The 24,126-nt window shown below is 39.9% G+C and overlaps 1 protein-coding gene and 2 pseudogenes across 2 annotated transcripts; all 3 read left to right on the forward strand.

Moving 5' to 3' along the window:
• The first annotated feature begins 852 nt into the window (after positions 1-852).
• LOC103328759 (trifunctional UDP-glucose 4,6-dehydratase/UDP-4-keto-6-deoxy-D-glucose 3,5-epimerase/UDP-4-keto-L-rhamnose-reductase RHM1-like) lies at positions 853-4,462 on the forward strand. 2 transcript variants are annotated; one of them, XM_008231173.2, is made up of 3 exons: positions 853-1,004; positions 2,004-3,573; positions 3,674-4,462. In XM_008231173.2, exons 2-3 carry the CDS (start codon positions 2,017-2,019, stop codon positions 4,124-4,126), a joined length of 2,010 nt encoding a protein of 669 aa, XP_008229395.2. In that variant the 5' UTR covers positions 853-1,004; positions 2,004-2,016; the 3' UTR covers positions 4,127-4,462. The 2 variants fall into 2 exon arrangements, with proteins under 2 accessions (XP_008229395.2, XP_088906493.1); XM_089050367.1 differs by having other exon boundaries at positions 873-1,011.
• Positions 4,463-6,921: 2,459 nt separating this feature from the next.
• LOC103328822 (uncharacterized) lies at positions 6,922-18,877 on the forward strand (annotated as a pseudogene).
• LOC103328823 (protein ANTAGONIST OF LIKE HETEROCHROMATIN PROTEIN 1-like) lies at positions 8,048-9,426 on the forward strand (annotated as a pseudogene).
• Positions 18,878-24,126: the final 5,249 nt, after the last annotated feature.

A 24,126-nucleotide genomic window follows, 5' to 3' on the forward strand; every position in this document is an offset into this window, starting at 1 on the left:
CCTAGAAAACTCAATTTCAAATTAAAATTAAAACTAAGATGCATACATTTATTTTAGGAATAACTCAATAGAAGAAGATAATTAAAGAGAAGAGATTAAGAAGAATACTTGTTTCCTTGTATATGAGAAGAAAAGAGAAGAGGCTGTTTAGTGTCCACGATGGCACAGACACCAAGACTTGCGTTGAGAAGAAGCTCTCCCGACTGTCTGGAATTGCACCGCATAGCCACTATTTGGCTGCTTAAGTTATATTCTTTCTTTTATTAAAGTTTGACTGGGCCATTCATAACATGCCTGACTGGTTTTAATTTTTTTAGTTTTTAAAGTTTGAGTGGGCAGATCTTGTGGGTTTTATATGGATTGGGTAGCAAGAGTGTATACCAACACATGGAATGGATATTAATTACATAGCTTATATATAAGTTTTTTTTTTTAGTGAAATATTTTTAGGTAGGCGGTAGCCTACCCTGCCCTGACTTAAGATCCGCCCCTGGCTCATTGTCTTCTGTATGAAATTAGGTTGCAGCTTGCATCCAATGGCTACCCACCCCTAAATAGATCATGGCTGAGTACTACTAAGTGGCTCCCTTTGTGACACAACAACTTTGGTAAGTCATTTAACACACTTACCAAATTTTTGTTACGGGTCTCGATCTTACTCATAAAGTCACAGACAATGACGTGGCTTTAAATCGGTGCCCCAACCGTACACTATATCGCCACCTACTTCCCCATCAAAAACACACAGCAAATATTCCAACATTTTAAAACAAGAAAAGGATATACAAAATACAAAATACAAAAATAAAAATAAAAAATTCAATTCTTGTGATGCGTATTTATAAATACCCCACCGTACCAGTCTTCCCTCCTCACACACTCTCATTTATCCTTTTCTCTTTCCCAGTCTTTTCTCTTCTTCGTTCTTCTTCCCCCCTGTCTTAAATTCACCAGAAGATAGAAGGCTGCAAATTGAGCTCAAGATCCAGTCCACCCCAGAACTTGTAAGTAGTAAAGTTTCTATCTTTCTATGTTTTCTGCGATTGAAGTTCGTTTAATTTACTTAACCACATGTCTGAATAGCTGTTAATCAAGGAATTAACTCCTCAATGTAGACCCAGATCTCCTGCTAATACATGAAGGCATTTGGCTTTAAGCATGTTTTATTGGGTTTACGCTAGTGAAATCAATGTGGATTGTGCTTTGTTTGCTTTGTGAGTGTCAGTTTTTTTGGAAAATGTTGTTATTTGTTTAGGGGTACGATCTGGGTCAGTCTGATGCTGCAATTTTCATGGATCCGGCTAAATGGTACTTTGGATGCTTCGCATTGTTGGGGTCTGGTTGCTTCTTTGAAAAATTAAGTTTAGAAAAATGAAATGCTTGTTTCTTTTGGAAAACAAAGTCAGGAAAAGTAAAATGGGATTGTGTTGATAGGTTAGGAAATAATTTATTTGCTATAAATTGTTCGCACTGGCCTGTTTATTTTTTAATAAAAATATCTCATTGCCTATACTCTGCTGTCATCTCTTTTATTTATTTATTTATTTATGGATAGCTACTCTGCTGTTATCGTAATTAGGTGGATGTTCAGTTCTTTTATAATTATTAGATGTCTTTTTCAGCTTATTTTGGTTCACATTTTACATGAAAACGTGAACATCAGATGGAGAGTTTTTTCTCTTCGATATTTTTTTAGGCTGATTGGAGAGAAATGCTAAAATTTTGATAGTCAAGGATTAAGGTGTACAGTGACATTTGCAAACAAAACAAACTTACTTTTGTAACACTTTTTTTTTTTCCTGGAAATACTAATGCAGCAATTTACCCTTAAACCTAGCGTTGAAGTTTATTTTGTCCGTGAATTTGCAGTATTATTTCTGTTTGTTTCTTTTAATTATGCTAGTAAGCAATATATTACCTTTTTCTCCTGCATTTGTTGGAATACTTTCTTTAAGTTGAAGTTTTAGGATTCTGAGTCAAATTCTGTATGCTGGATTATGCAGAATTCTTTGAGATATGGCTACTGCGTATAAACCGAAGAACATCCTGATTACTGGAGCTGCTGGCTTCATTGCATCCCATGTTTGCAACCGGCTTATCCGGAACTACCCTGAGTACAAGATTGTGGTCCTTGACAAGCTTGATTACTGTTCAAATTTGAAGAACCTTCATCCCTCAAGGTCATCATCCAACTTTAAGTTTATCAAGGGAGACATTGGCAGTGCTGACCTTGTCAACTTCATCCTTCTCACCGAGTCCATTGATACAATAATGCACTTTGCAGCCCAGACCCATGTCGACAATTCTTTTGGTAACAGCTTTGAGTTCACCAGAAACAACATCTATGGTACGCATGTTCTTCTAGAAGCATGCAAAGTCACTGGTCAAATCAAAAGATTCATTCATGTAAGCACAGATGAAGTCTATGGAGAGACAGATGAAGATGCTGTGGTGGGAAATCATGAGGCTTCTCAGCTTCTTCCGACAAACCCCTACTCAGCAACTAAAGCTGGAGCAGAGATGCTTGTTATGGCATATGGGCGTTCATATGGATTGCCTGTCATAACTACCAGAGGAAACAATGTTTATGGCCCCAATCAGTTCCCTGAAAAGATGATTCCAAAATTCATTCTCTTGGCTATGAAAGGGAAGCCTCTTCCAATTCATGGTGATGGATCAAATGTCAGGAGTTACCTCTATTGTGAGGACGTAGCAGAGGCATTTGAAGTCATTCTGCACAAGGGTGAGGTAGGCCATGTGTACAACATTGGGACAAAGAAAGAGAGGAGGGTGGTTGATGTGGCTAAGGAAATTTGCCAACTCTTCTCTTTGAACCCAGATACTCAAATAAACTTTGTCGAAAACAGGCCGTTTAATGATCAAAGATATTTCTTGGATGACCAGAAGCTGAAAAACTTGGGATGGTCTGAAAGGACTTCGTGGGAGGAGGGTTTGAGGAAGACGATGGACTGGTATGTCAAGAATCCCGAATGGTGGGGAGATGTTTCTGGGGCACTGCTTCCTCATCCAAAAATGCTCATGGTTCCCGGGATTGAAAGAAAATTTGATGGTACTGATACTGGCGCTTCTGCCTTCTCTTTGTCAGCAAACATGTTTGTTCCACCTCCAAAGAACAATCCATCTACTCAGAAGCCATCTTTGAAGTTTTTGATTTATGGTAAAACGGGGTGGATTGGAGGCCTTCTTGGGAAGATTTGTGAGAAGCAGGGGATACCCTATGAGTATGGACAAGGGCGTCTTCAGGAACGGTCACAGCTCTTGGCTGATATTCAGAGCGTTAAACCAACCCATGTTTTCAATGCTGCTGGAGTGACTGGGAGGCCCAATGTGGATTGGTGTGAATCTCATAAACCAGAAACAATTCGGACCAATGTTGTCGGTACATTAACCTTGGCTGATGTCTGCAGAGATCACAACCTCCTGATGATTAATTATGCTACTGGTTGTATCTTCGAGTATAATGCTGCCCATCCATCAAGATCAGGAATCGGGTTCAAAGAGGAAGACACACCCAATTTCACTGGCTCATTTTATTCCAAAACCAAAGCCATGGTATCTTTCTCAACTATCCATATCTATTACTGTTATAATTTTGAAAAGAAACTTCAGACTATCTGCCAACTGATTTCTCTATTTCCCATTTTTGTGGCAGGTTGAAGAGCTTTTGAAGGAATACGACAATGTTTGCACTCTAAGAGTCCGGATGCCAATATCATCTGATCTCAGCAATCCCCGCAACTTCATCACGAAGATCTCACGGTACGACAAAGTGGTTGACATTCCAAACAGCATGACCATCTTGGATGAGCTTCTACCCATTTCAGTTGAGATGGCCAAGAGGAACTTGAGGGGCTTATGGAACTTCACAAACCCTGGCGTCGTGAGTCACAATGAGATTCTGGAGATGTACAAGAAGTACATTGACCCCAGTTTCAAGTGGACTAACTTTACACTTGAAGAACAAGCCAAGGTTATTGTTGCACCAAGAAGTAACAATGAGATGGATGCATCTAAGTTGAAGAAAGAGTTCCCTGAATTGCTTCCAATCCAGGAATCACTGATTAAATACGTCTTTGAACCGAACAAGAAGGCATTTTCTGGCTGAGCAGCAAATCAAGTGTTTCATGAAGTAGACCTCAATACCAATTCATGCATATTTTATTTATTTATTTATTTTATTCTGGGAAATAGAGTTATTTTCATGTGGTGATTCTTGTCATGATCCATCTGTCTCATCCCATTGGTTCAATTTGTTTCTGTAATAGCTATAAGCTTGCTTCACAAGTTGGTACTGTAGGTTCTAGTTTGGATAAGGAGCTTTGGAATTGCTTCAGAATATTTAAATTTTAAAAGGTCTTCTGTAAGTTGTGGCATATTGTAATTTCGGATATGTAATAAAGAACATGTAATTTTGAATAATTTATTCATACAGGTTTATCTATTTCTATGTATGGACCATTAAATTACATGATGTCTGTATCAAAAACAAAAGAAGACATGATCTCATTTAAATATGTTATGTGGGACCATTAGATTAACTATGAATTACATTTGAACTTACTTTGAAGCTTGATCGATACAAAATTTTCTTCCTACGATACAAAATTTTCTTCCTACGATACAAAATTTTCTTCCTACGATACAAAATTTTCTTCCTACGCACAAGACTTGATTGACGAATCAGTTTTTATAAAAACTTGGAATTCTCTATTTAAAAAAAAAAAGAGAAAAAAAAAGGGGAAAAACACGGACCTTGTGGTGATGTGGATGTAAAAAAAGTTACGAATTTTCTGATTCTTTTGTAAGGAATTGGTGGTGGGGACGGAAGGGACTCTTTTGAAAAAAATAAAACACACAAAGTCTCCTTGTTTGAGCCTTGTTTGAACAAAAAACCAAGCAAAATATCCCTATAATTGCTGAAGGCACTCCTTTTTGGGTCAACAATACAGTTAATTATTATTATTTTTTCCCTAATCCAAAACCACGTGGTTTCGGTCAGGGATTTAAAAAATAAAAATAATGCAAGCGCGCATTGTGCACAGCGAAAAGCACAAAAAAAGAGGGTTCAAAGAGGACTTCTATGGAATAGGTGGCGTGCACAGCTGCCTAAGCGAAGGGGCAACATTCGGGCACCTGCTATGCTTGCTTTGGCAAGAGGAGGTGCAGCACCTCCTTGAGCCTCTATAGGTCCACCTCTGGCTACTACTTCTTTTTGTGTATAATGGCATCCGCATGTGTATATAAATTAGGATTAGAGAACACACAAAAAACCATAAATTTTGACACATTTTCTCAACCATTAGATGATGAGTAATCCAAAGATTAGAAATGAATCTGGCATTATTATTTTTATTTTAAAAAACATGTTCATTTATTACTTTTTGGAACCATAACTCCACCCTCAAGACCCAAAAAAATAGTGAAACATAACTACACACAATTTTCGAGATTCCTCTCTCCCTTAACACTACCATTCCATTCATCTCTAGCTACCCTTCAGCTCCCTGTTTTGTTTTTTTAGTCTGACCCAGCACCATTTTCATTTGAACCAGCGATGATCCTCGACTGATCATTCTCCAGAAATGGCACAGCGAATTCCCAAGGCAAAAAATTGGACAGGCATGAACTTATGCCATTAATAACTCTCCATCCCTTCAATTCAAATATTAAGGAAACAAACTAAAAATCAATGGAGGAAGAGAAAAAAAACATAGACTATTGATCTGCAGAACATTGATCTAAGACTATACAAAGACAGACTATTGTTGTGATGATTTACAGCCATGGACGGCCACATAAATTCATCTAACGGGTACCTAGCTAGAGATGAATGGTAGTTTTGAGGAAGAGAGGAAAAAAATAGATATTAGTGTAAAATCTTTAAGTCCATCCCAGCCAATAATCATCACAACAATAAATTCATCACAGAGGACACAACTTTGTTAGTGTTATAGTTTATTTGTTGCTTCATTGCCTTATGTTGTGATATATCTTGGATGATGGTGAGTGAAATGAATGAGTCACTTTTTTTTCTTCTTGGGATTGATTCTAGAGTAATATAAATGTTTCGGTTTGAACATTATGCTTGATTGGTTATTTACTATGCATATTTTAATTATTGAAGCTTACTCCTTTGTTTGCCTTGGCCTTTGAAAACATTGAGTGTCAGCATTGGCTTTAACTTTGTACCTGGATGATCATAAGTATATATATATATATCTTACTCCTTTGTTTGCATTATATATATCAGAGAGCTTCCATTGAGGGATCCCTCAAATAAGCTTATTTGAGGGACACCCCTTGTAGGGCCCACTCCGGATTGTATTTCACTAATCCAAACCGTCTATTTTGTAGATACACATTCAAAGATCATTTCTACAAAAAATCACTTGAATCCGATATCATTTGACCATTCAATTGATTTATTGAAATTTTAGTATTTTCTTGAAGCACCGTGTTCATTGATTTTGTAGGACATAATTGGATGTCGAAATGGTTTCTGATTTGTCTAATTTTTTGTAAGGATGATCTATGAATGAAGACCTAAAAAATAGATTGTTTGGATCATTGGAAAAAAAATTGTAGGGTACCCTAAAGGGCGTCCCTCAAATAAAATTATTTGAGGGATCCCTCAATAGAAGGGGACTGTATATATATATATATATATATATATATATATCTCTCTCTCTCTCTCGGAATTTATGGTATTCTTGGATGATCATATGCTTGTTTTATAAATTTGATTTGTTCTATTTTGGGACTGTAAATATTAATTAGCATTGTAATTGTGATGGTGGGAAAACAGGTTCTGGATATCGCATAGTTTTTGCCAGTGTAGGCTTTTCTTCATTTATTTTTTCTTTTGGCTCTCCACGAGGGTTCATTTGGCTATACATCTTGATGGATAAGGAGGACAACGCTACTGGTGATCGTGAAGAGGCTTCACAGTATGCACTTGCTGTGTGCCTTGAAGAAGACATGGAAGAAGATGCCAAGGATGATGAAGAGTGTGGGAACCGAATTAAATCAGACCTTAGGTCAAATAATTCCTTCTATTTGGGGATTATTTGACTTAATTGGGAATTACTCAACCTAATTGGGAGTTACTCAATTTAATTGAGGATTACCTAATTAAATTGAGAATTGATTTGATTCCTACCCCAATTCTCAATTAAATGAGGAGTTACCTAATTAAATTAGGATTTGATTTGATACCTACCACAATTAGGGATTTGATTTACCCTAATAAATCAAATCCCTAATTAAGCAAATCAATTCCAAATCGGGGAGGAATAATTCCTTTCCATCTACAAAATTATTCATCTGAAACCCTAGCCTCCGAGACCACTATAAAAAGATGGTCACACACAAGGGTTAAGGTACTTCTAAATTCTTACTGAAACTCTGCATAAATCATTTCTCCAAAGCCCTAGCCACCATATTCTTTCTCTCTCTGACACAAGGCTCCGGCCACCCGGTTTTCTTTGAAATACCCTACCTAACTTAGGTCATCTCCAGTCATAGGGCTAAATGTAGTCCAGGGCTAAAAATTTAGCTCCCCAAAATATTAATTTTTTAAAGAATAATGCAGGGCTAAATTTTTCCATCTCCAGCCATGCAGGGCTATATTTTTGGGTCATTGATATTTTATTATTTTGACAAAAACTATGGTACAACACTCATACATTTAGCAACTATATATTGTTTAATTTAATTAAACTACTATTTAGAGATAATATTCCATATGACATGTATTAAAAACAACATTTATGATAAGATTTTGTGTCCACGTGGCACGTATTATCCTGAAGGAATCTGAATAATTTTTCGGGCTATGATTTTCGAGTGACACGTGTCGATCTAGGAACAACTATCTAGATTTCAGATTAGATTTTGGCCGACGTGGCACCTCTTATCTTCATCTTCAAATGTCAATAAATGGAGTGTTTTCGATTCATATCTCACAACTTCATCTCATTCTTTTGTAATTCCTATATTCTTCTACACTTTTTCAACCAATTCTACAATGGATTCCAACTGGGGTTCAAGTTCCAACTTGGATTCCGAATGGGAGGAGCACAGAGGCCAAATGATGGAAGAAGATGAAGAAGATGATGCTCGAATGCGTACAAATACACAACTTACGGCTACTGCAGCAACATTATGGACTCAGGAGCAAATACAACAAGAAGGCCCGTGGGGTGGCTCTGTTGTTGGTCGTAGTAACAAACGCAGGGGACGAGCTCTTGGGCATCAAAAATTGATGATGGACTACTTCGTCCCAAATCCTATCTACACTCTTGAGAACTTCAGACGTCGATTCCGGATGAGGCGTCATGTTTTCCTTCGTTTGGTAAATGATATCCCAAATGTCAACCCCTACTTCAGACAGACAACGATGCCACTGGTAATCTCGGTTTCTCGCCTCATCAAAAGCTTACGAGTGCACTCCGAATGTTGGCATATGCAAGCTTAGCAGATCAAATCAATGAATCCATGAGGATGTCTGAGTCAACATCCATTGAGAACCTTGGTGAATTTTATCGTACAATTGTTCACATGTACAAGGATGAGTACCTTCGACAACCAACACATGAGGACCTAAATAGGCTCCTAGAAAGAGCAGAGAGGCGAGGCTTTCCTGGAATGATAGGATCGCTTGACTGCATGCATTGGGTGTGGAAGAATTGTCCGATCAGATGGCAAGGGTCTTTCAGTGGTAAATCAAAAAAACCAACCGTTGTTTTGGAAGCAGTAGCATCTTTTGACACATGGATTTGGCATGCTTTCTTTGGAATCCCGGGGGCCCAAAATGACATCACCGTACTCGGGCGTTCACCTCTCTTCGATTCCCTCACGGAGGGTAACTCACCTCAACTAGACTACTACATCAACAGTCGTCGGTAGAACATGGGGTATTACCTTACTGATGGTATCTACCCAAATTGGGCAACACTTGTCCAATCAATTAGACATCCTGAGAATGCAGCAGAGGAGTATTTTTCCACCAAGCAAGAGGCATACCATAAGGATGTTATAAGGGCTTTTGGGATTCTTCAAGCTCGATTTGCAATCATTAGGCAACCGGCAAGAGGGTGGAGTCTAGCAAAACTTAACTCCATCATGATGACATGCATAATATTGCACAACATGATTGTGGAAGACGAACGGGATGACTACTATGATGGAGAGTCAGATGACAAAGATTCTGATCCAAATAGGTCAAGGAGAGCCCATGCATTGATATATGATGGAGCTGAGTTACCTCGGGATCCAAAAACAAGTAGAATCTCCATGGAATCATACGTGAGTCGAAATAGAGCAATACGTTGTCTTATTGCAAACAATGGCTTACGAGAAGACCTTGTTGCACATCTCTGGAACATACGAGGGCAAGAACAATGACTGTGTGGGTTGTTTTTACTTTGAGTTGTGTGGCTTGTTTTTACTTTGAGTTTTGTGGTTTGTTTTCATTTACGTGATGTGTTGAATTCATTATTACTTCTGTGTGTGGCTTGTGATCTGTTTGAATAGAACGAATAACAGGCATAAAACAATTGATAAAGTAACAATATTAGATTTCTCATTATCAAAAGAGAAAAAGAAAGATTCTGGAAAGCATATAAAACAAAGTGATAGAACTGACCATTTTTCAGACCAAAGTGATAGAACTGACCATTCCGGAAAGATTCTCTATTTTTTTTTTCAAGTTCGTCATTTGTATTAGATCTTACCCTTTTCGACAACTAAATAATGATTAATAAATATATTGGTACAGCTTGCTGTCTAATTCACATTGGTCTAACAAAAAGTGGAGGACACCAACTTTAATTGTTCCAAAGTATATCAAATCTACTCGACAGTGTTTAATTTCTTTGAGCAGAAACTTAATCCAATAGTTATTGCTTATTGGAGATATATTCATATAAAAGAACCAACCACAATAATATAATAATATACTAATATAAACACACTAACTACAACAACTACTTTAATATAAAGACTACAAGCTACTACAAATTACTAATATCAACTTAAATATTAAAGACACCAACTACTTTAATATAAAGACACAAACTACTAATATTAAATAGTAAAATCATCTTCATTTTGTAATCCTGGACGATAGTCATATGATGATGAACTAGTATTTGGAAACAACTCACGAGAATGATGTCTCTCTTGAATTGCCCTCTTTTTCCCCTCAAAAAACTCTTTAGAGTTTGGAGTCATGTCTGCGGTATTCCTAGCCATGTTTCTCTCATCCATCTCTTCTTGCCGTTGTTGATCCATTTGCTCATATCTTTTCCTCTTATCCTCTTCTGCCTTGGCGGTTTGTTCTGCAAGAGTTCGCAAGGCGGAAACAATTTCGTCCCCAACAGCCTTGGCATCCCTTTCCTTGGCCCGTTGCTTCTCTTTTCTTGCCTTGTTTCGTCCTAGCGTCCTAGGGATAGATGGTTGACTTGGAGACGGATCTTCTACACTATGTGGTGTTTGTTCATCATCCTCCTCCAAATTAAAGCTCACATTGATTCTTAGGCTAGATGGAGTACCATATATTTCCTCCGGTGGATCTTGAAAACCCACCCAATGTTGAACAATATCCCAACAATGATCAAATTTAAATGGTATCTTGCCATAAATTTCATCTGTTTGGCTACGCTAAAAAAAATGAAAAATACCAAAACTTATAAACACATTTATTTCTAAAATACCAATATAAATAATTAAAACAAACATAAAAAATAATACTCACTAAATCGGAGATATTGGTTCCACTAATGTGGGAACCAATTAAATCAAAACCCTAGGTCAAATAATTCTTTCCATTTGGAGATTATTTGACCTAATTGGGAGTTACTCAATTTAATTGGGGGTTACCCAATTAAATTGATAATTACCTAATTAAATTGAGATTTGATTTGATTCCTACCACAATTAAGGATTTGACTTACCCTAATAAATCAAATCCCTAATTAATCAAATCAATGCCAAATCGGGGAGGAATAATTCCTTACCAACTACGGAATTATTCCTCTGAAACCCAAGCCTCCGAGACCACTATAAAAAGATGGCCATACACAAGGGTGAAGGTACGTCTAAATTCCTACTGAAACTCTGCAGAAATTATTTCTCACAAACCCTAGCCACCACTTTCTTTCTTTCTCTGACACAAGGCTCCGGCCACCACATACGGCTCCGGCCACCCGATTTTCTTTGAAATACCCTACCTAACTTAGGCATCGGAGGGCCTTTGGCTAACACCCCCCGAGTGTGGTCCTTTTATCCCGATTTGTTTTGCAGGGAGAAAGAGAAGTGGAGAAGACGAAGGAATCTTAGACGAATATTCTAGTGGGACGAAATTTGCTCCCACAAATTGGTGCTTTCATTGAGAGCACGAGATATATTCAAAGCGTGTTTCAAATCCATCTTTCACACATTTTTTCAAACAACCATGGTTGATACAAGACGTACGAAGAGTAACGCCACCACGACGGGCCCATCTCATGGTTTCGTGGTGGAAACCTCAATGCAACCGCACAAAATCATGGCTGCCAACGCCTTGCAGCCGTCTTCTAGTGCTTTGCAGCCACCTTCAGCTGCTGGAATTGCAGAACAGCCACCACATGACCCCGAGACCACCATAGCCTTGCAGTCGCCCGCCGACACGGAGCTGCTCGCCTCACCGTCTGCGCAATGGCAGCAGCCACACCACTTAACTACGGACTAGCTGCATAGCCCCACGGCTACTCGGACGTCGTCCCAGTCTTGGAGCATATCCATTCTCTCCCTCCTCTGCGATCACACCTCACACATGCACTTGTGTACGCGTCTAATGGAGCCCTAGCCCACATGTCGTTGGGCCCAATGCACACCACTCTACTTGACCCGCGCAGTTAGGTGGACCTTAACTCACGGGTTGATCAACTCACACAGAAGGTCGATGATCAAAACAACCTAATTGGCCAGCTACTCAGGCAGATCAACTTGAATTAAGGCCTCAACCTTGGACCCCGTGACGAGGAGAGGAGGGCACACGAGCATGTTGGCGAGTAGTTCGAGAGGTCCCAGGTTGGTCAGACATGGGCAAACCGGCAGGGAAGAGAGCAAGATTGTGCAGACGAGACGCAGACAGCTGCGAGCCGTACTCTAAGCCGTTCAAGGTTAGGTCCCAGGACCAATGTGCTCGAGTGGCTAGGCCCACAATCCAATGTCCGTGCTCGCTTGGGTCCACAAGGAGCTCGAGTTCGTGAGCGGTAACGATCAACGCCCACCAGCCCGTTCGAGGTCCAACACGCAGCGACAAGCTGTGGAGGGATCCTCCCAAACTCAACCTTCTCTCCTGCCCCACGGGCAGGGCAACCAAGGGGATTGACCCATGGGAGCTAGAGAAGAAGTTAGCCAATCACGCTCGAGGCACCGAAGACGTCAACTTGACCGACCTTCCTTGCGAGCAGAGGATGACGATCGACGCCTACCAGCCCGCTCGAGGACCAACACGCGGTGACAAGCTATAGAGGAATCCTCACAAGCTCAATCTCCTAATCTGCCCCACGGGCAGAGCACCCGAGGGGATCGACCCTTGGGAACCGAGGAAGAAGTTAGCAAGTCACGCTTGAGGCACCAAAGACGTCGGCCCAAAACTCCAACCCTGCAGGCAGAGGATGTCGAGAAACTAGTAAATGACCAACTCTGAGGTCTTCGACTTAAAGGAAGTACATAGGAAGCCCTATGCAAGGAAATTGATCGAGTTGACTGCTCGTCGGATACCCAATTCAGACGCTTCATTCCGGTTGAGCATCTTGACCAGCCTAGCATAGAAGAGGCAGAGCAGCCGAACCTGATGCAGATCGACAAGGATCCTAGCTAGCAAGACACCATCATTGACTACTTAGTGAATGAAAACCTGCTCGAGGACAAGTCTGAGGCTAGAAAAATCAAGCAGAAGGCTGCAAGATATTACATGAAAGGCAACACACTTATCTGCATATCATACTTCTGGCCTCACCACAGTTGCATCAAGTACCCGCAAACACTCGAGGTTCTCTGCAAAATACATGACGGCGAATATGGAAATCACGCGAGGGCGATCGCTTGCTCGAAGGCTCTCAAGCATCGGCTATTTCCGGCCTACCATGCGCCAAGACTCCACAGAGTATGCTCGAAGATATGATCTATGCCAACGCTACAAGCCGGTCCCGGCCTGCTAGCGAGGAATACCATCCGCAGAGCAGTGCATGGCCATTCATGCGATGGGCCATTGACTTGGTGGGACTGTGCCAACAGCATTCGCCAAGAAGGGGATGATGATCGTTGCCACTTATTACTTCACCAAATGGATAGAGGCCAAAGTTTTATCTCTACCAAGGAAGCCGATGTTGAGCGGTTCATCTGGAAGAACATCATTTGTAGATTCGATTGCCCGTAATCGATAATCACTGACAATGGTACACAGTTCGTGGGCAGATAGATCACCGCATTCTTTATGAAGTATGGCATCAAACAACACCTGTCAACTCTCAGATACCTGCAAGTCAATGGCCAAGCAGAGGCATCCAACAAAATTGTCTGGATCTGCTGAAGAAAAGACGGAGGGCGCAGAAGGAAAATGGGTCGACGACCTGTCAGGAGTCCTATGAGCTTATCGCACAACCAAAAGGAAATCGACTGGAGAGACACCATTTTCCCTAGTCTATGGGACATAAGCAATCATTCCTCCACACGTCACTGTCCCTTCCATGAGCATTAAGGTGGGCAGTCTTGACCAAAATTGTAAGCAGATGAAAGTCAACCTTGATCTGCTCAAAGAAGAATGAGAAAAGGCCATTGTTCGAGTCACAGCCTACCAGCAGCAGTTGATATCCTACTACGCTCGCAGGCGACAAGCCTCACCTCCACTTAAGGCAAGCTACTTCTCGAGCACAAACTCGATTGAGTCTTTTTCGAGCATTATGTCCCCGACATACGCTCGCAGGCGACAAGCCTCACCTCCACTTAAGGCAAGCTACTTCATGAGTACAAGCTCAATGGAGTCTCTTTCAAGTGCTATGTCTCCGAACATACACTTACGAGATATAACGAGAATTGAAATTTGAAAGACAACTGGAAATTCCATAACAAAGCTGCCAACCAGCACCATCTACTCAACGGCCTCACATGTCTGCTCCTTCGCATCTGGTCTAGCCTTATTAGCTACGCCACCTTAGGAGTTGTCTTCCTCTATTGCAGCTTCATCTGCTATCTGCTCTGCAACTGCTTCTACATCCACAACATTGTTCTACTCACTTTGAGCAGGGGGCAGTTCAAGATAAAGCTGCTTACCGTCTTCATGTTCGAGAGCGCAACAAGGAGAAGCACTATTCCTACAATCCAAGTATCTCAGCTTGTGTGCATTAGCAACAATCTCATGCTTGGATGCCTCCGTGGCTTTAACATGAGTGTCGAACTTGACCAGTGGAGCTATCACCAACTTCTGGATTGGCAGTTCGCACAACTTAAGGACTCTTTGCTTGAGCAGACGACTCTTTAGCTCTCTTGGCCGTAACTTGCAACATTGAGTCGACTCCGCGCTTGACTGTTCGTGGCTTTACAGACGAGTTATGATTGCTAGACAGATGTACAGCCCTCTCGGTTTGATCCCATAATCGCACAAGCAACTCAAACTCGCTTCTCAACAGCCTCCTCACGGTAGATCATGGGTTTTAGGCGGTTCGAGCGAATACCGAGCGAATATCTCGGACCTCGCATGCCATTGATCTTCATCGCTCGCGACGAGGCTCTTGATCCTGGCAGATGAATAAGCAACTCTCATAGGGACATTCTCAGCAAACGAGACCCTCTTATGGAAGACTTGCTCGTGGAAGAATGAGGAAGCTTGGTCGAGGACTTCTCCGACTCAACTGGTAGATTATCTAGGTCCAAGCCATGCAGCTCCCATCTTTCAACATCTTCGGATGGGGGCAAACCACCAACGTCCTTCCGATGTTCACTCAGCAATCAGCGCAATCCACAGAACCTAACAAGGATGTTCAAAGCTTGATGAACAGTGGTGGTGTCCGGGCCGAGATCAAGCTTATTGTGGAAGTCATTTTCTACAAGCAAGAGACAAAAGTCAGTCAGACACACAGCAAAGAATTCCATGGCAATTGTAGCAGATCGAAGGGATGCAACTTACCATCACAGTAGGTGAGAGGAACGAGCGGACCGTCGCCAACCTCCCATACTCATCTGCCGCTGACTTCCAACATGTCCGTGCTCCACACATGATCGCCTTGACTCATACTGTTCCTAGTTCGTGACACAAAAAGAAGAAGGAATTGAATCAGTTTGGATCAACCACAAATAAGCCGACCCAAACGCCACTGCTCCGAAGCCAGCTCGCCTCCAGCCCAGTTATATCTGGACAGCCCAAGTCAAAAGACCAAAGTGGCAAGTCAAAGACCTCCTCCACTTAGGAGCCCAAATCCAAGAATGAAGCCCAATTATAGCTGGACATCCCAACAGATAATTCACATCTCCTACATGCCACCATGCGTCATGCAAAAGCTATGGGGCATTTGTGGGAACCGAATTAAATCATATCATAGGTCAAATAATTCCTTCTATTTGGGGATTATTTAACCTAATAGGGAATTACTCAACCTAATTGGGAGTTACTCAATTTAATTGAGGATTACCTAATTAAATTGAGAATTGATTTGATTCCTACCCCAATTCCCAATTAAATAAGGAGTTACCTAATTAAATTAGGATTTGATTTGATACCTACCACAATTAGGAATTTGATTTACCATAATAAATCAAATCTCTAATGAAGCAAATCAATTCCAAATCGGGAGGAATAATTCATTTCTATCTACGGAATTATTCCTCTAAAACCCTAGCCTCCTAGACCACTATAAAAAGATGGTCACACATAAGGGTTAAGGTACTTCTAAATTCCTACTGAAACTCTGCAGAAATCATTTCTCCAAAGCCTTAGCCACCATATTATCTCTCTCTGACACAAGGCTCCGGCCACCATACACGGCTCTGGCCACTCGGTTTTTCTTGAAATACCCTACCTAACTTAGGCATCGGATGGCCTTTGGCCAACACCCCCAGGGTGTGGTCCTTTTACCCCGATCTATTTTGCAGGGAGAAAGAGAAGTTGAGAAAACGAAGGAATCTTAGGCGAATATTCTAGTGGGACGAAATTTGCTCCCACAAAGAGGATGAAGAAGACGGGGAAGTGGACGAAGACAATGAGGATGAGAATACTTTCAGTTTCAAAGATGGGGTTAAACCTTTGGAATTTGTGGAAGACGATGCTTTTGGTGAAGAAGTTTATGAGCAGTTTGTGGGCATGGATTATGAGGCTCTAGCTGAAAGAAAGAGAAAAGCACTTGAGGATAGTCGGCCTGAAGGTTCTGTTAAGAAGGCCAGGCATAAGGATGTTACTGGAGCAAGATGGAGGAAATAATGGAGGCCATGAATTATGGTATGCAATGGAGAATAGGGAAGCCCAAGAAAAAAGGTAGACGGAAAGGATCAAAGAAGAAACTTACTCCTGAGATTACTCGAAGGCTTGGTGAAGCTACTCTTCACTACGTACATGGACATTATGAAGAGGCCATACCCATCTTGGCAGAAATTGTTAAGCTGGCACCAGATTTGCCCGAGACGTATCATACACTTGGACTTGGCCATGATAATCTTGGTAATGAATTGAAAGCCTTGAATTGCTTCACAATTGCTGCACTTTTAGCACCAAAAAATCCAGCTCTTTGGGAACTGCTCTTTGGCTGGTTCAATAGACAAGGCAACACTCATAAAGCCATTTATTGCCTTTCAAGAGCAATATCAGCAGATCCTAAAAATATTTATCTGAAATTGGGTCGTGCGTCACTCTATGTTAAGCTTGGAGATATCATAAAGCTGCTGCATCGTATGAACAGATAGTACAAGCCTGTCCTGATAATGTTGAAGCACTCAAGACAGGAGCTGTGATGTATGACAGAAGTGGTCAGCATGAGCATTCTATTCATATTCTGGGGGCTTATCTCAGAGATCATCCAACCAAAACTGATCCTAGTGTCATTGATCTGCTAGCTTCCATACTTATGGAAAATAATGCACATAATGAAGCAATTCTGCATATTGAGCATGCACAACTTGTATTCTGTTCAAATAAAGAGATGCCTTTGACAATTAAAATTAACGCAGGAATCTGCCATGCTTACCTTGGAAATATGGAGAAGGCAGAAACTCTCTTTAGTGCTCTTGAACAGCAGAGTGCAGATCATGCTGACTTGATTGCTAAAGTCGCAGACTCATTTATGAGTCTTGGGCATTATAGTTCTGCATTGAAGTATTATTTCATGTTGAAAGGAAACACCAAACATAATAAAGGCTTTTTACGTATGAAAATTGCTCGATGCCATTTGTCCTTGAATGACTGAGTACAGGCAATTTTGTGGTTCTATGAAGCTGTAAAGACACTTGAAGATAATATTGAGACCCGATTAACATTGGCTTCTATTCTTCTTGAGGAAGCCAGAGAAGATGAAGCCATTTTGTTGCTATCTCCTCCAAAAAATCTAGATCGCTTTGAAGCCCAAACAAATAAATCAGAACCATGGTGGTGTAATGGAAAAGTGAAACTGAAGCTTTGCTACATTTACATAGCTAAAGGGATGCGCAAGGAATTTGTGGATGCAATCTATCCTTTGGTACATGAGTCATTACGCATCGAATCACTTCAGCAGAAGGTGAAAGTGAAAAAGAGGCACACAAAAAGTGTTCTGTTAGAAAGAGCGAAAGTCCTGGATGATCACCAAACAGATAACCTATTATGCAGATCTAGACCAGTAGCTCCTGCATCAGATCTGCTGAAAGCTACCAGAGCGAAGAAGTTGCTTCAAAAGAAGGCAAAAGTAAAGGAAGAAAAGAGAGCTGAGGCAATGGCTGCTGGAGTTGACTGGCAAAGTGATGATTCAGGTGATGATCCTCCAGAAGAAATACACCAAGAACCTCCCCTGCCAGATCTTCTCAAGGATAAAGAGAATCATGGCCTTATAATATATTTGTGCAAGTCACTGGCTTCCTTGCATATAGATATTGCGAAGCATTGGAGATTATAAATCTTGCTTTGAAATCAACTCGCAACATGTGTTCTGTTGCGGAGGGACTCCGATCTCCTGGAGCTCAAATTGCATCCTGAGCATGGGGTTAACTGTGTAAAATACATTGCAGACCAGCATCCATACAGCAATGCTGCCTGGAACTGCTGTTACAAAGTAATTACCAGATTAGATGACTGGTATGCGAGGCATTATAAGTTTCTACGTGTAAGCGAGACAAACTCAAAGACTGTGCACCTCCGAGTATCATTTCTGGGCATCATTTTACTAAAAAGAGCCGTCATCAAGATGCTGCGAGAGAATACCTTCAAGCTTATAAATTATTGCCAGAGAATCCCCTGATTAATCTGTGTGTCGGTACTGCCTTAATCAACTTGGCCCTTGGACACAGACTTCAGAATAGGCACCAGTGTGTTGCACAAGGCTTAGCATTCCTCTACAAAAATTTGCAGCTTTGTGAATTCAGCCAAGAGGCTTTTTTCAACATAGCCATTGCATACCATCACGTCGGTCTTGTGACGCTGGCAGCTTGGCACTATGACAAAGTTCTTGCAATGCACGTGAAGGATTACCCCATCCCAAAACTTCCCCATGAAAAGCCACTGTTGAAAATCGATTACCAGGTTACTGTGACCTTCGCAGAGAAGCAGCTTTTAATTTGCATCTTATATACAAAAAGAGCGGAGCAGTTGATCTTGCTCGACAGGTCTTGAGAGATCACTGCACTTTCTGAGTAAGCAACTGATATTAAAACATCAAAATCCAGTTACTCCTTTATATCTGTACTTATTAAGTATATGGTTGATTCTCAAATAAATAACAGGAAATATTTTTCTTTGTTGCGGATAATCATGTTCCTGATCTCAGATATTGTGACTGAATCGAATGAGAGGGTGGCCTCCTACTCCCTAGTCTGGTTCTCTCGAAAATGCTGATTATTGCTTGTATCAACAGTTCATTTTGGCCTAATACAGCTAAAGAAAGCGAGGGAAACGCTAAAGAGAGAGGCTTGTGATAAACTCAGCAATTTGCCTATCACATTATTGAAAGCCAGTACTAAATCCTTTTTTCTAATCAGATGCTAAATTCAAAACAAGGGCCAACTCGTTTTTTTCATCACTTCACGAAAGTAATATACATCATACACAAATGGTGAAGCACTTGATCAAGTCTTTTAATAGATAACAAACCAGGTTCTAAGCATTGTTTCAAACCGTTTGGATGAAAATATAGAAATACGAACGGTTGAGATTTAGAGCTTGTAAGTAAATTGTATGAATATAAATGCTACAAATTTTTTTGAACCATTAATGAGATGAATTTTTGGTTGAATAGGTGATATAGATTGATGCTATAATGCAGTAAAACAATACAAAGGTATATGTAGTAATGTTTCTTGATAATGTTTTCGCGCATTATCGCTATTTTGAAGTGTCAATCATAGTACTTTTTTATTATCTTGGTCAATCGTTCACGATTCCTATCATATATTTCACACCTACTCACATGGTCAATTAATCGTAATGTTACTCTGATCAAGTGATCAGTCATTTCACAAGTATCGCATGGGTGATTAAGCGCACGTAACTCTATAACTGTGAGCTTATATACTTCTTGTGGGATAGAATGCATTGTTGTTTCTAAAGAGTTTAGCAACATTTCATTTTTCCTTTTATGCAGAAGGGGGGATGGATGTTTGTTAGTGATGAGTAGGTAGCTGTGGTTTTTAGTGCTACGTACGAAAGAGTAATATGAGCTTTAGAGCGTATTCTTAACTTTGTTTATGTTTTGTATTTGTTGTTCTCTAGTTTGTGATGGATAAGTGAAGATGTGTTGTGTTTCCAGACTTATGACTGCATAGTTGCATGAAAAACCTTCTAACTTATGAATTTAAATGTTGCATTTACATCTAAAATTTTAGCTAATTTCTTCTCTCTGTAGCTAATTTTGAAACGTTGGAGTCTTGATTTCGGACAGGGTGTACGTATACCATTGAGGTGCCAAGCCTCCCAGGGTTCATCAGGCTGGGTCTGCAGATGGTGTGTTTTAAGGATGGTAGGTCATGATTTTTTCGCACATGGATTGGAATTTTAAAAAAATTTCTGCCAAAATTGGATGCAGGCTCATTGCTTTCTGTGGATCATTAACTTCGTTGGTTATTGGAACAATAAGCCCTTTTTTATGCTTGCCTTGTGTGCAAGTTAGGAAGCTTATATTCTACATTAAGTTCATGGAGCAAAGGCTACCGCTTATCCAGCAGAGGAGTGCTTGTCTTCATAATCTCATAAACCAGGTTCTCTATGTTTGTGATTGCTATAGAAATGAAAACAAAAATTTGGAATTGAAATGGTGACCTGTTGTTTGAAGACAGCCTAATGCCTTGGCAGAAGAGTATGCGAGGCTAACAAGGAGCTTCGGAATCTCAGCGCTTCCATGGACCTTATAAATCAATTAAGAGCCAACAAGGAGGTACTGAAATTAGAGCAAGAACTTCAATTGAAACTGTTATCGTTGCCCTTTTAACAGATAATGTATTACAGGATTCACCACCTGCTAAGTGCTATTGCCTAGTATGTAATAACACGTTTTGATTATAACTTCTTTCCAGGAAGCTAGTGCAGCAATCTCAGGAGCTAATGCCGATGAGGACCACCATCAGCGTACTACTTCTTTAGGGTAGCTTAGTATTATTATATTGACAACGAAATTCTATAGCGAGGGTGTCATATATGGACATCGCTTTTGTTTAGTGTACCTTTAAACATATTTTTGTACATATAACTTTGACATATTTTGACTTCATAATCCATGTACATAATATTATTGTGATTTATAAAAAGATGGATTAGTTAAATTTATAGAATAAAATAAAGAAATGCAATATGAAGTAACATAATAAATATTAAAAAAAGGATAAAAAATTTTCTTTTGGTTGAATAGGTTATGACCGTAAAACATACAGACGTATATGTAGTAATGTTTCTTGATAATGTTTTCGTCTATGATCATCATTTTAGAGTGCCAATAACAGTTATTTTTTATTATATTTATGATCATATATGAGTTTTGTTAAAGTCAGTCGTTCTCGTTCGCGATTTTTATCATATATTTCACACCTATATGAATTTTGCATGGATTAACTGTAATGTTACTTTATCATAATGATTTAGTCATTTCACAAGCGTAACTCTAGTGTTCATTCATTTCACAAGTGCTTTTAAGCAAAACTAGAATTCCTAGCCGATGTGACTTTTCTCATCATCTGTCTCAAAGACTCTCTTTCACTCCTGACATAAGAAAACTAGAATCATGCCGCGTGTATATCTGTGGATATCACTTTGATCCAAGAGGGGCCCCAAATTGCATGTTACCAGGCTCAAGTTTGTGGAAAACACAAACTTTGTGGGCCCAATGACACTGTGAGAGGTACACATACACCATCTAACTCCTTCATTTTAGCAAGAGAATTAGCTCAAAGTCCATGTGCGTTCAGAGCCAACCTGAGCCTGTACGGTCACATCAGCTCTTGCCCTAAATTGTAGGTCCCGATTTCATGTGCTGATTAAGCTTCTGGTTCCTCAAAATTGGGGCATACATATCATTTCAACGAAGATTTTATAAGGTGAGGTGTCAAATGAGAAACAACGTGCCCAAAATATTACTTAGAAGAAAGAAAATGAATCTTTAGGGATGAGATTCTAGTAGAAAAATGTCACGATCGAGGAGAAAAATGTATCATACTTCACTGTCGATGGTTTGGATCTTTGTGCTCATACCCGGAAAATGGAAGGTTGAGTGTTTGCAATTAGGTTAGTTTATATATATTGTTTATACCATATATGATCGGCCAATTCTTCCTCAACATGTGGAATACAAGACTTACAAAAGGACTTATAAAGCTCAAATAATGCACTGAGGCCCATAAAACGACCATCGATAATGAGAGCCTTTGGCAACACAACCTGTTGATCCAACCAAAAAAGACTCATGTTTTATTAGGCTGGACAAAGGACATGTGGCAGTTTCCCAGACAATGCCCAGTGTCCCACATTAAAATCTCACTCAAGGTGCACACCTCCCAAGATATATAAAAAGGGGCGCAAGTCCTCAAAATGAGGTAACTGTTTCATTCGGCTACTTAGCTCATACTCTGTCCAAATTGCTATTCACTCTGCTCTTAAGCTAACTTAAGCATTAGAGAGCCTTCGACCGGTGTCCAAGGTCTTCTCATAGCTCTTTGTCTTGCAAATTCTCCTCATCTGCCACATAGCCCAATGAGGCAGAAGGTGACGTAACATCTCTAAGTTGGGCCCAAAAGTGCTCGACTATTTTTGTGCATCAACATATATGATTGATGTAGTCTTCTTAAACTAGGATGCTTAGCCCATTTTCTCTCTCTCAACTAACCCTAGGAAACCAACCGCCCCTTTCTCAATAAGGGGGAGAAAGAGGTCATTGCCTATCCTTCCCTCTGCTATCCTATTTACTATCATCTCAACCCTCTCTTTTCTCCTCATCTCTCCTCTCTCTTCCCTCTACCATTCTCAACACTCCAACATTCTCACCATTTCCTCCCTCTTTGCTTTCTTTGGTGATTTCTTTCCACTATTGTGGGTGGATCTGAGACTATACACTACTACAAAAAGTAAAAAAGACGACCAGAAAAAGACGATGGTAGAAGAAAAAATCATTATATTTAAAAAGACGACGGTAACAAAAAACCGTCGTGGATAATGACTTAAACAATTAAAAAACCGAGTCTATTGAATATATTTTTTATAACGACGCACACAAATAAAAAGCATTGTCTTATTAAAAATGTTTTCTTGAGTTAAAATCTGACTAAAAAACAACGACAGCAGATATAACAAGCATCGTCTTTTAAAAATCAAGTGTCCTTTTTTTGGTAAAGACATGGTTGTTTTGAAAGAATTGTCGTCTATTATATGTAAAGATGATGGGTTTTTTTAAAAGGTCGTCTATTATGAAGTAAAGATGACATTTTTTTTTAAAAAAAAGGTCATCTATTATAGGTAAAGATGATGGTTTGTTTAAAAAAGGATCGTCTATTATAAAGTAAAGATGACGGTTTGTTCTGCAAAAAGGGTCGTCTATTATATGTAAAGATGTATGTAAATAGTATGGGGCTGTTACATTCAATAAAGGGCTACCAAATAATGTTTTCAAGAGGCATGTAACTAGTATGGGGCTGTTATCCGGTTTTGATGCATAAAAACAGTGGAAGCAGAAGAGACGTAGCGGAATTTGCGATTTGTCAAGCTCGATTGAAGTCTATGATACTTTTTAGAAAATGTAATGAAGCCAGAATTAGACGCGCTTTGCGACATATGGTGGTTTTTGGCCATTTGAGTCGTTTAGCCTTCCAAAACGCATTTAAAGAGTTGAAAGTAAAGGACGATGGTTTTTTAAAAAGAGTCGTCTATTATAGGTAAAGATTTTTTTTTAAAGGGTCGTCTTTACTTTCAACTCTTTAAATACGTTTTGGAAGGTTAAACGACCTCAAATGGCCAAAACCATCATATATCAGCAAGCGCTATGTCGATTCATGGCTTCATTCTCTTTTCGAAGGTATCATGGACCTCAATCGAACTCGACAACAAAGCGCAAATTCCCTTCGCTTCCCTTTATGAAGTAAAGACTTTGTTTAAAAGGGTCGTCTATTTTATGTAAAGATGACGGTTTCTTTTAAAAAGGGTCGTCTATTATATGTAAAGATGACGATTTTTTTAAAAAGTCGTCTTTTAAAACACACTAAAAAATGGCCGCTTAAGTGAATTCGCGCTCGACAAATTTTCAAACTTTCACCCGTCTTTGAAAACCTTATCTCTCATTAACAAGCGTCGTCTTTTAAAACATGCTAAAAAAAGGTTACTTAAGTGAATTCGTGCTCGACAAATTTTCAGATTTTCCCCGTCTCTGAAAACCTTATCTCTCCCTCCTTGAAACCCTCCTGCACTCTCTA

The sequence above is a fragment of the Prunus mume genome, linkage group LG4 (assembly GCF_029339155.1).
Source record: "Prunus mume cultivar Tortuosa linkage group LG4, ASM2933915v1, whole genome shotgun sequence".
Classification (NCBI taxonomy): domain Eukaryota; kingdom Viridiplantae; phylum Streptophyta; class Magnoliopsida; order Rosales; family Rosaceae; genus Prunus; species Prunus mume.